Genomic DNA, 13,895 nt, shown 5'->3' with positions numbered 1-13,895 from the left:
AATGCAATATTTGTCCATCGTGATAAATTCGATTATCATATTGAAGTCTGTCAAAAGAAGACAGTCCCATAGAATTAATTAAAAGTAAAAACTATTTTGATCTGGATTCTTTATTAAAAAGATTCTTTTATATTAACTTTTGTTTTTTAAAAAAGAAATTATTCCAATTAAATCTAAATTTTTTCAGATTGAATTTGTTTCGTAATTTTTTCCATAGTTTTCCATAGTTTGAAAAATGATTTTGAAAAGATTAAGCTTTTGATTCCATGATTTCTAAATATAGTTGGTTTTACTTCTGGTAATTACAATAATAATCAAGATGCACATTATAGGGGTTATAATCAGGTTATAATCATGAGCAACAATGTTTGTATGAATCAGTACGTGATACTAAAATATAGTTTTGACTCAATATTGATTTAAAAGCACCTTTTATTTATAAAAAATATAAGAAAAAATCTATTAAATAGTAAATTATGTTTATATAATTTCAAAATTACTTAACTCAAAAATTAAGAAGAATTAATTAACTAAATAATTTCAATTTGTTTGTTACTTGTTAAATTATTGTAATGATGATTTATAAAAAAAATTTTGAACCAAAACCAATATGAAGTTATACTAATTACTTTTTCAATATAACTAGTTATTAAAACGTAGACGTAAAATAACTATTTGGTATAATTTTAAACGTATTAAGTTATAAAAGAGTATAGGAGTTCCTTCACGTCACCTTTTCGAATTCATAGAAATACCCGAAATACCGATAAATCAAAAAAATAGCAAGATATTGTGCTGCATTTTTATTCATTCCTTGCACGCGAATTTTAAATTTGTAAATTGAAAATCCTTAAAAATTTGGAAATTCACACTCATTTTTTATTTTATTCATTTTCAAAATTAGCCATAAAAATGACCAAAAATTTGGGTTGAAATAAGTGAAGTATGCTAAAAACAGTTAAAAATGAAAAAATTTATCTAAGCTGGTTTGCATAATTTTAATTTAGAGGAATGGTGAGAGAAAATTATAGGTAGAAATAAGCCGCTTAATTGGGTATACTATAGCCTACGTCACAGGATGTGTTATTCCTACTAAATTTAACTAAAAAACAGCATTTTCTGCGAACCTGATTTTTAGCAACAAGTAAACATTACATGAAGTGTGTTGTTATAAGTCGCTACTCGGCAGGTTGGAATTGTATTAGTCTAGTTCCTTTTGAAATATGAATTTAGTAAACATATTTAGAACTCAGCTTATAAATTAAACTAAAAGGTAAATGTTATTCCTAGTAAGTAGAAGTAGCTGTGTTTTTTTCATATTATACCCAATTGAAGAATAAAGATTGTGAAGATATAGAAATTTACCTTCAAGTTAAGGTATGGAAATTTACCGAAGATAGAAGGTTATTTCAATTTCACATTCGAAATGAAAGAGCCAGAATGTGATGTAAAATTCTCACAATATCAATTTGCTTAAATATTATATCAGATCCTAAAATTAAAGTAACTATTTTGTAAAAAAAAAAAAAAAAAAAAAAATTAAATCAGACTAAAGGAATTTTTGGTTGACTTTTAGAGATAATATAAGTGAATTTTACCGTGAAGAAGCTAATAAAAAGCTTAACGAATTAATAATGCTGAAAAATCTTCGAAATTAAAAAAAAAAAAGGTCGAGATCTTTGATGTTTAACAAGGTGGAAAAAAATGACAATTTTACTGTGATTAATTTTCCTTTACTGAAAAAAGCCAAATATTCGCACAAAACGAAAATAAAAAAATTTAATAACTCGAGGAGAGCCGTGGTTGTTTAGGGGAGAGAGCGTTCACCTTCGAATGAGGTGAACCGGGTCGAATCCCAGTGATAGCAGGTCGTTACGAATTCCGCAGCCAAATCACACCGACCATAGTGCTCACATAAAATATCCTCAGTGATGGACGGATAATGCACCCCCTTGCCGTCAGGTTAACCGTGGGAGGTTTTCATGGTTTTCCTCTCCATGTAACACAAATGCTGGTTAGTTCCATGAAAAAGTCCTTCACTAAGGCAAATTTCCCCCAATACTTTGTTCAAGAGTTCTCTTGTCTTCTGGATTGGATTCAACATTACAAGGCTACAGAGTTGAACTTTAGTAATCATAAACCCAAAAATTGGGTCTCCTGTTCAACGAGGGTTATAAAATAAAACAAAATAAAATAACCCAAAAACTAATTAGTAATTTTAACAAAGGGAGACGCTATGCGTATTTTCAGACATCCGAATACTTGATTAAAAATATTCATTATTCTGCCGCTAGTGATGTTCACTAAACTAAATTACGCGGTGCAGAAAGAAAATAGAACTTCACTTTGTACATAAAATAGTTCAAAAACAAATCTTAACATCAATAACATTTTCATACCAAAATATTTCTGATGTATTTTAACACGAGTATAAAACTTCATATTTATTCATCTAATAGGTTAGGAGACATGAAAGTGAGTAATGCATTCGGAAAAAATTATGTTAAGGTGTCCAACTGCATTTGACACTTTTTTCTTCTGAAAACAGCTTAACTGAAACTTTTAATTTTTGTTAAGCAGAGTTACTAAAATAATAAACTTTAAAAATTACTGAATTTTATTTTTAAATTAGGGCAAGTTTGAGAATAAAAATTGCACATACTTCATGTCCCGGTAACAGATCCATGATAAACTGTAATGCATAAATATCAAAGTATTTTTTTAGATCAATAATACGATTACCTGTGCTTTGAACTGAAATCTTTACAAATATCAAATATGCAATGAAATAAACTATATATATTGTTGGAAATTGATTTTTAAATTGAGTTTTTAAAATTGATTTTCTTAACATCCTGACTTAAGCCATGATAAAAATTACAAATTCATACTTAGATCTTAGTTTTTAATTCAAAACATAGCTAATATAATGTGAAATCTACATACAAAGTTTCAAAGAATTCTAATATAATTTTTTTTTCTGTGATAGCGTGGAGAGATATTCTCAAAATCAAAGTTTTTCTGAAAATGCAATTAAAGTACGTAATTGATATTCTGTTTCATCTGGCAGCATGCAAGGAAACAACTAGAACTTCGATTCTAAAGTTCGGCAAACTCAAATTTAATGTGATTTAAAAAGCGTATCTACAAAATTTCAAATCTAAATACAATAATAAATAAATAAATAGAATAAAATTTTTGTCGAAATTGCCAATTTTCACTCCGTCAGATACCTTAAAGAGTAACAGGAATGATTAGAGATCAGCAATCAAATAGAAATTTTTTTGACTGCATTAGAGAAGTAAACAAACTATTACAGAAAAAAAACTCATGATGTTGCAGGTTTATAGCTCTATGAGTAATGCAAAAGTATAAGACAGGGGAAAAAAAGATCTCTTAATAAATAATCAGGAGATAGATTATTAAGGCATTTATAATAAATATCGCGATAAAGCTATTCTAATAATTACAATTTAATAATCTGTTCATCTATCTATTGTCTAGGTATTTATCGATAGTCTGATTTAAAATCTAGGTATTTATATACATCTTTTAAACAGCATTCTGAACCATTTTTCATTAGAGTATCATGTATTTGATGCAACTGATGTTCATCACTGAGTTATGGCCAAAGCTACCAGAATATCATAAAACGTACAGTGTTTCTGAGTCTATGAGAACACCAAAAGACTCGGTGCCTTTCACCAAAGCACACTGGTTGTGATTTTTGTAAAATTAACAAAAAATAGGGCTTCATATTAAAAATTAGTATATGTGTTAATTTTACCATGATATTTCAGAGCATGGTATGAAGCCCATTTGTTAGATAAAATTTACTTTTCAGGTTTGCATTCTTCACTTAATAAGAATTGCAATTTTGAAAAGGAGGATTTCCGTTAAACCGTTACCATATGAAAGTAAAAATTACAAAATGAATGGTTTAAATACCATACATTTTGGTTTTATTAATCAGAATTATAAATTTTTTTTACCAGAAATGTTATTACCATTCAATACGGTAGTTTTATCAGAATTTTTTTTTCTCTGTGTGGAATCCACAATGTTATATGGCATGCAAAAGACGAAACGTCTTTTTAATATTAATCTTTAAATACCCAATTCACGACTTATAAGTAATATTTTGAGGCATATTAATGCTAAATATCATGAAATAATGGCAAAACTAACAAAAAATGCTCTTCCCCGCTGAAATTTTTTAATTTTGTTTCAAAAATTCGAAAACCCCAAATGATTTATCAATCCCTGAATAAAACTCATTTTGAATGATTTACCAATTGCATTTTGATATTTTTGACAATCATTTCACCGCAGTATCTCGTGATTTTTGGCGAAACGTGAACTCCCAAATATTTGATGAACCGTTTCTTCACTTGTGTGAAAACTCAAACTGGAAGCTCTCCAACTTTTTTTTCAAAATTGATTTTAAAATCATCTGTACTGCATGATGAGATGATATAGGGTTAAATGTGATTTCATGTCGAACAAGTTCAAGTTGAAGTTTTTCTGGTATACATATTATTTTCCCACGAATTCTCTTTATTTAATGTTCTTTAAAATCAATATATGTCATTGTGTTAATCAATGGTTAGTATTAAACCTAATTCATAATTATTTGTTAATTCTAAAATTATTAATTAATTCATATTATACATTAATTTCATAAATTTATAAAATTTAATAATTATTTGGAATAAACAAAACTTATGAACAAATAAAACATTTGTGAATAACTTATGGCTTTTGTTATAAATATTGAAAAAGTTATTAAATTATTATGACGAATAAGGAGAAGGCATAGATATTTGATACATTTAACGTGAATAATAATGATAATGATAATTTGGGAATAACTTCAAACATAGTATGTACTTTTGTTATGAAGTTATTAAATTATTATAACGAATAGAGAGAACGTATAATACGATACATTTAACGGGAAAAACAATTTTTAACAATTATTTTCATCTTATGCATTAATTTAAAGAAAAACTATTTTATTTCTTACCGTTAAAAAGAAGATAACTGGAAATAAATATTTCATCTTGACGTATTGTAGGCTTTTAAAGGAAAACAAACGTAATCCACCATGTATCTTTTTGACGAATTGTTCTATCGCTTGTGAATTGGGGAATATCCGAAAACGATATACAAAGCAGGAGTAAAATCAAACGATGCGCGGTGAAGTGAAAGTAGTTTTCTTTATAACCGGACTCCTTAATTGAAGCAAAAATGAGGACAACTCTGGCCCCGATTTTGAAACTTTCACTCTCATTCGATCTTTGAGTGGGGCTCCTCTGCCTCTTCCGAACTAATACATTCAAAAGATGGATAAAGAGAGTTATCGCTAACCTTGAAATATCGTCTGATGATTGAATAAATTTATTCAGAACTGATTGCGCTAAATGGTTGGTATTCATTCATCGGTTTGCTTTCTCCTTCAAATAAGATCATAAAGAGATTTAAATTTATGGGGTGTTAAATTTTAATATACTAAAATATGAATGAATGTAGATTGGTTTATCAAGTAAAGAAGAAGTCGTAAAACTCTTAACATTTTCATCCGAAAATGTATCGTATGGAAACGCCATTCTTTAAGATTCTTATATTCTTAATTCTTTAAGATTCTTTAAGATTTTTCTAAGTACATTCTGCATTCTTTAAGATTCTATAAAGTTTAAGTTTAAATCTATAAAATGATTAATGAATAATAGTTATTCTGTTAAAATGTAATTTTTGCTTCTTTATAGTGTAGATGAATATAAATTTTAAAAAAGCACAATCTAGATGATTAAATAGTAAGTATAATTCACAATTTACTGAGAAAATTGTAAAATTGTAAAAAGATTATATGCTGTAAAATACTTCTTATGTAGTTTTTATATCGTTTTTAAACAGGTACTTATTTTTGAAATGTTTTAGAACGTTTTGAAACGTATACCTAGTTTTAAATTTCTTAATTCCAGACAGTATGAACTAGCATTTGAGGATACTCTAATGTGATATATCAACGCATTTTTTTAGTTTCTTTTGTCCTTGTCGCGGTTAAGATTCTATTAACTTTAATGGGAAACATTTAGTTGCTGAAAATTCAAGATTGAACTTGAAAATTGACTTGAAAATTCAAGACTGAACTTGAAGGTAACTGTCTATATTTAGCCTTGCTCTTTACTTCAATTTAATTTACTGTAACATCTCACCTCAAGTGATCTAGGGGGGCGACATCAACATAATAAAACAAACCTTAAAGCCACCAGAATAAGAAAAACCATATTTTGGGATTTAATTCAGTTGATATTCTAATGTCGTGAAGATCATTGTTTTTACTGTAAGTCTGCAGTAACTTTGTTCATGAAATAACTTTTTATTTTACTTAACCTTAAAATAGTCTAATAGAGTAGGGGTGGCATAGAAGTTACGACTACAAAATTTCATGCCCAACATTACGATGGTTACGATGTGGTTAGTATCGTCCACTGAGCTCATTTTTTGATCTTGAAATCATGTTTAGGAATTTAACATAGTTGATATTTTAATGTTGTGAAGATCGTTGTTTTTACTGTAAGTCTGCGGCAATTTTTTTCCTAAAATAAATGTTTTATTTTACGCATCTTAAATTTGTGATGAAGGGCTGGGGTGGCGTAGAAGTTAAGACTGCACAATGTCATGCCCAACAACATGATAGTTGCAATGACCAACAACATGATATCGCACACCAACCATTTTTACTTCCTAAACAAGGTACTTCTTGCAGCATCTTTGGTAATTAAGATAGCTGCTACTTATTGAGCTGAAAGAGGGCAGAAAGCTTCAAGCTGCCATCGGAGATAGAACTCCAGCATTTATAAAATCATGTGAAAAATAATATTGTCCATAATCTCATAAAAATAGAATTTAAATGAGTTCAATTGCATCTGAGACATCGATAGGAAACGAAAGAAAAATATTGTTCCCTGAAAAATGTGATTGGGATATGTTTCCTTTGATATAATAGGGTAGGAGGCATTTGAAAAGAATAGCTCAGCAGGTACTTGAGACTGCGGCGACTCAACTTAACAGTAACCGCGACAGTTACGATCAAAAATTTGAACTTGAACTTTTCATTCACCGGAAGAATCTGAACTGTCTCGTTAGTATGACTTACTGTGCTGATTTATATTCCTTATATTCACCTTTTTTATACTTTAATATAATTAATGTTAATAAATTCTAATGATTTGTCTCCTTAACATTAACCAACCACCACAAGACACTCGCTTTATATCAAGTTTTAATTATACTTTTGATTAGTGTTTCCTTCGTAAACTGCAATCACTACCTATAACAGTCCGTTTCAGACAATCTGTTACAAGAACATTAATGCAACAGCCAAATTTGATACCATTAATTATTTAATCGGCAATCAGCAAATAAACTATATAAGGATTTCTACGGGAAACATATAATTTTAAAGTAAACCAATTATCAAGAAAAATTTTAAAAATCCTCTCCATTAAATAAGATAATTGTTGGATGACACAACGCTTTATTATCGCACAATCTTCACATTTTCGATATAAAATTTAACGATAAAATTAATGTAAATAAATCATTCAAACATTTGTTCAGAATAGAAACTAAAAGGACGGACGTATGACGATGATTTTCGCAAAATTTACATTTGAATTAATTTAGCACTTTTTTCTTTCTTCATTTTTGTAGTATAATCCATGTTTAAAAAATTTCTTAATTGAAAATTCTGAACTTGTCGCTGTATATTGTTATAAAACTCTATTTTTAGGAAACGATTTTAGCACATTATTTGTCACGTTACTTTCATCAAATAAAATAATAAAAAATTTATTTGTGAAAAGTTTCAGGTTGTGTTTCTTCAACAAGTGATAAACTTCATAACCTTTTCTCTCTCTCTCTCTTTTTTAATTATCTTAGGCTCATACAAGGTAATTAGTAATTTTTTTTCAAAATAGCGTCATGGAGGACGAATTTAATATGTCTGAGAACTTTTTTTTTCTGATAAACTGATGCGACTTTATCAGGACAATTTCTTTTATCTAATTCCTCATAATTTATGCAAAAGAAGAGGAATTCAAATTTTTAATCTAAATTTCCTTGTAATTTTAAAAATATCAATTACCCCTATATTTTTAAAGAAACACTAATAAAAAAAAATGTCGAGTCGATTTGCCTTAAATATTTGTCTACTCACAACGAAAGTATTGTACGCAAAAAAATATTTCAAAGTGAGAAAATTTATCAAAACATGAGTTTACATAACATTAGAAAGTTTATTGACTTACTATGAAATGCGATCATTCTTTCGATCATGCATTTGCGATCATGCCATAATTTAAAATTTTTCATGAAATTTTTCAATACCTAACTTATTAAAATAAATTCTGCTCTACGCCGAATCATGATCATTTTAAAACAGTTGCCATTGAGTCAAATATTCAATTCTGTTGGATAAGATAAAAACACAGATGAAACTTTAAAAGAATTTTAAGTCCTTAATTGAATATTATCTTGTTTGGATTAAGTTTTAAAGTGATTATGCTCTTAATCGCATAATTGCATGCTTATATGGACAATTGATTATATTTCTTCTTACTTCCAAGGCAAATGAATAACAATAAGATGCAAATAACTATCTAGATCAAAGTTATATGGTCGAATCAGACTCTAACGAAAAAATATAATTTGAAATAAACAATTGAATAATATATAACTACAAACAAATAATTTAAGAAATGTATCGTTAGTTAAGTGGATAAAATTCTTCTTAAGACCAAAATAATAATTATTCCTACAACTTCTCTCATATTATTAAGAAAGAATGCTATACTTTTTTGTTTGTATTTCAACAATCCTATAAAAGCATAACAATGTTTTGTTTCTCTATTTATGTTGAATAATTAAGATTTCGCTATTGCTTTATAGATACTGTAAAAAATTCTGGTTAAAATTCTGGTAAAAAGTAAATGCATTATCCGTAAAATTCATTTTACCGTAAAATTTTATACCATAATTTTGACGATAATGCTTATTTAATTACAGTGATTCAGTTATTTTGCAAAATTTTATATCAGGTTGTTTATTATGTTAAATTTAATGATAAAAATGAATTTTATGGTGAAAAGTATCAGCACTCAGGATGTCAGTATTTTTTATCGTAATTTCTAGCAGTGTTTGCACAATTAGACCATATTGTTTGTAAAAATGAATCCGATTGCATGTTAAGCTGAAAAAAATATATTACGTTACTTCTCAATTATTATATATTTACTCAATTATTACAAATTCAATTATGATTAAACAATATTCCTTAATTTCAATATTAAAAACAAGAAGTTGCTTGACAATGAAATAGCCAATGTCTCCCGAAGGGAAATAACATTATAACCAAAAATTTCTTAGCTGTCGAGTCAACTGTCAGCATAAGGTCGTTATGTTTGAAACTTATTTTCCATTGAAAGAATTCAATTGAAATCAAATAATGTATACTATTTTCTCGTCTTTTGAGAAAATTGACAGACATAAATTGCTTTTTCAACTAAAATTATTTAAAAAATATAGCTATCTTTGTTTAAATTATTTGACGCATTGCTTTTAATTAAAACTCAGACATCAGTTATAGCCTGCGCTAAATTCAATTTTTTAAAATATATTAAGCAAATAATATAAAGCGAAAAAAGGTAATTTTTTGCTTCTAAAGTTTACTTTTATTCAAAGTTTTCGGGGAAATAAATGCAATGTTGCTTATTCATAAGAGGAAGTAACAATGAACAATACTTGAGAACAAATTTTGCTGAGTTTGTATAAATACTTGATTTCGCCTAAATCGGGTTTCGGGTTTTCGAATCATATTTGCTCTTAATTTATATTTTTAGAATATTTTTGACTAAATATGCATGTTTAAAAACTTTATGTATAGCAGGGGGTCATGATAATGTTGCTACTATAAACTTTTAGGGGAGTTAGTGCACATCATCAAGATCAAAAATGCACAGGAATCCATGCCCAGAAGTTTTATCGTACTCAGCTAGGGGCGCTTTTCTGTTATAACCTGCTCAGAAGCACACGAAGAAAGTGTTTATTATAGGGTGTAATGAGTTCCTCAGCAATGATGATCCATGACGAATTTATGATGTTCAATCCATGATGTAATATAACTTTCCTAGAAGTTTGTCGCAGCATTTATTCGACCAACTGTCAAATATAATGCTTTCAAACTTCACGAAAAATGGACACAAAATGTCAGTTTAACCCATAAGTTTTTTAGAAAATGGACAAAATGAAAAAAATCATGCAACTGAAAAAAAAAATTGTTCCTTAGTGAAATCTATAAGTGTAATCCATTGTGTTTTAGATTATTTGGTATTGTGTTTTCAATTTTTTCAAATCAATTACTTTGTCAAACTTATACCTAGACAAGAAGGAATCAGTTTTAATTTTTTCTTCTGAAAGGTAGTAGCAACTGTAATTTTGTGAATCAGAATTTGTAACCGTTACCATATAAAAAGAAACAATTTCTAAATGAATGGTTTAATTCCCATATACTTTGGTTTTAATTACCAGAATTACGGTCTTTGCAATCGTGATGTTGTGTTGATGCTTAGAAATTCCATTACCAAGCAGTACGATAATTTTACATGAATTATTTTCTGCTTATCTACTTAAAACTATAAAATAAATTAGCCAAAGAAATTTTTTTGTGCAGAACAATACAAAGTCACAGTGATACAAGATTAAAAATTTTTTTCAGATTTTTTGAAAAAGGCAACAAAATTCTCATAAAAATGCAAGAAGACTACGTAACTTCAAATATTTAGATATTTGAAAAAGAATTCTGTTTAAGTTTTATATATTTTGAAAACAGGAAACAAAACCTCGTAAACAAATATGGATAAATAAAACACAACCATGCAGAAAGACTGCATAAATCCAAAAATACTGACAGATCTGTAAAAAAAATAGGCATCTACTTCACACGTAAAATTACTAGATATTTTTCCAATGCAATATCTTGTAAAGAATATCCTGGTATCGTGCCCTATCTAATATGGAGAAGAGGGAAAAATATCAGGCTATGTTCTTCTCTATGTATTTATATACATTTCTATGTGTGGAAATATACCCATTTTACCCCACACTTTATACATGTTCCTTTGAAAATATTACCGTAAGAAAACAATCAAGCAAAATAGATAAATTATGCCTCACATTTTATCTATATGAATCTAATGTACATAAAATGCATCAAAATTTTCAATAAAATAAAATTAATGATTTGGTTTTAGAGCCTTCTTTAAAAAAAAGCTTGATTTTATACCCACTTTACCCCATCTGACTCTATCAACTTTCTTCGTAACTGTATTGAACAAGATTCCGTAAATTTAAATATTTTCCAATAAAATAAATTCTTCCAAATAAATGCATATGATGCATAATTCAAATATGTCGATTTCTGTAGGCAATATCGGATAGAATCTTTCAAAATTTCAATATCTGCTGTACAGTTTTTGAAATAAAGATTTCTAAAGTTAGATCTAAGTTCGAGTAAGTTATTAAAAAAATATAAAGGATCATAATAGAACTAATATGTTTGTTTATTTAGTTTATAAGCTTTGCACACAGTAAAACTACGGAATGGAATTACATTTTGGGATAAATTTAAAATGAAGTTATTCAATTGAATTACATGCTATTGAGTAATTACATAAGCTAATGGGAAGGCCATGCTTTTAAATAAGGAGAATTTTAAATTTCAGACCAATATAATTTTAATACAAACAATTTTCTTTTGAATGGTCCAATTAGCAACGAGCTGTAAGCGCACCCACACTCAAACCTGTCAGCATATCCCCATTTAGATAATTTATGATTTTATTCCATTAGCGCAATTTTTAATGGATTGCTCCCATTTTTTTTTTACAATATTTAAAAAGATAACTGGAATTTATATTTATGGAAAAATAATTTATTTTTATTTTCAAAACAGCAGTTATTATATAATTTACTAGATTATTTTTTAAATATATAGTGAAAAATTTGAAGAGCGCCATTGAAAAAATTGCAAATGACATGAAGTCAAAATTGTCTACGTTTGAGTAAACTTACAACTTTTCCGATATTAGTTTGATCCTTTAAAGTTCAACATAATATGTACTATGTAAATTATTTTAAAAACGCTTATGAGTGCTATATCTTAGAATTTAAAGCTTTCAGAAAATAAAACAAAAGTTTTAGTTCACTTATTATTAATTAATTGATAATATCAACTCAAATATTTGAAAAAGTTCCTTAAAAAATTTTGATTTACGGTCGTTATGTCTTAATGCCACGATTACCTTTCTTAAATGGAATAACGAATAAATTTCAATTAAATACGTAATTGCTATTTCAATTACAATATTAAACGAACGTGGAATTATGGTTCTCTTCATATTGTTATGGGTTATCAACTAAATAATAAGGATTTTTAAAATCATTATCATTGTAACAATCATTCTCCTAAATATAATGATCTGCACGGAAAATGGCTGAACGTCTAAATGACATTTAACCTAGACATCGTAGAATCCTCCGAGACATTTCATGTCGATTATATCACACGAAACATTCTTTCCCTTTTTCTTTCGTAACTCTTTTTACATTAACTTTCTAACTTTTTTCTGTGGTAATAACTCAGAAAGTTTGTTTATTTGACAAGTATTGTTTACACCCCCCCCCCCCGCATTTAGTTACATATATCACTTCAGATACGTTTTTTAACTTAAATAAATTCAGAACATGCAATTGATAAAAAAAAGTTTTTTGAATTGCTAATAATAATTACAAACATAACTTTTTTCATTATTAGGTTTATGTAACAGTATCTAAAGCATCTTTGAACGAATCTTGTGGGTTTTCATTACATTTTATTTAAATTTATTCCCATACCGTTTCCTACACTGCTAGAAATGTTTCGAAAAAAAGGCTGAATAACAATTTATTTAGTTGTTATTTTTATCATATTCAAACGAACAGTCAAACAACCATAACTAGGGAGGCAATGAAACTGTTAACTATGTTAATAACCGTTTATTAACTGTTTTAACCAAATATGGTTCAACAACCAGAATTCTAAGTCCCTCCCACCCTAATGAAGCCACTTAGTCTTTACAACTGTGTACATATGATAGCCGGAAGGGCTAATCTGTCACGGAACTGACCGACAAAATTTGGGTTCGAGTCCAAGCGTTGACAACGCAATATTTCTTCCAATATATTCACATAAATTGTTTCTAGTGTCCTGCACTTCACATTTTGTATCCTGCACTTTCAAATACCCATTATGAAATGAAAAGCCTAGCCTCCTACGTTCAGATAAATTTCTTTTTTTCGGTTTTAAAACTATGATAGTAGTAAATGGTTAAAAACCGCTTAGTTTTTTATTCATGGTCTTATAACCATACTAGATCTAAGCGGTTAAAATGCTCTTTACCGTAAATTTTAGGGTCAATCGGATGGATAGACTGCTGATGGTTATTTTAAAACGAAAATTCTACCAGTGTAGTTTTCAAAATTTTAACCATTAAGTATTATTATTAAATTAAGTATTTTTTAAGAAAGTATGCAACGATCTGCAATTAAGAAAAAATCCGGATTAAATTACGGCACTTTGGGGGCATCATTCCGTTTTTACGGAAAAATCCATTTTTATCATGCAATATTATATTTCAATTTTTACAGAAATAATTATTTAATTAGAGTGATTTTGCGGTAATTATTAGTGTAAAAATGACAGTATATCGGATTTTTTATACCGTAGCATGTTCTTTAAAAAATTGAGATTTTACTGCAAAAAGAACCGGCACCCTGAGTTCCTGTACTTTTTG

At 28.1% G+C, this 13,895-nt stretch overlaps 1 protein-coding gene across 1 annotated transcript in view; it reads right to left on the bottom strand.

The window, feature by feature from the left end:
• LOC107442647 (uncharacterized) overlaps window positions 1-5,331 on the bottom strand; it is a 91,849-nt gene extending 86,518 nt beyond the window's left edge. Inside the window, exon 1 of the mRNA XM_071181443.2 lies at window positions 5,027-5,331. Within this exon, the coding sequence (XP_071037544.1) occupies window positions 5,027-5,062 (36 nt within the window). The 5' untranslated portion in view covers window positions 5,063-5,331. The remainder of the gene's footprint in view (window positions 1-5,026) is intronic.
• Between the last annotated feature and the right edge of the window lie 8,564 nt (window positions 5,332-13,895).

The sequence above is a fragment of the Parasteatoda tepidariorum genome, chromosome 8, assembly GCF_982258835.1.
Source record: "Parasteatoda tepidariorum strain Cologne lab strain chromosome 8, Ptep-v5.0, whole genome shotgun sequence".
NCBI classification, from domain to species: Eukaryota; Metazoa; Arthropoda; class Arachnida; order Araneae; family Theridiidae; genus Parasteatoda; species Parasteatoda tepidariorum.
The sequence above is the reverse complement of the archived record's forward strand: the minus strand, read 5'-3'. Positions and strand labels throughout refer to the sequence as shown.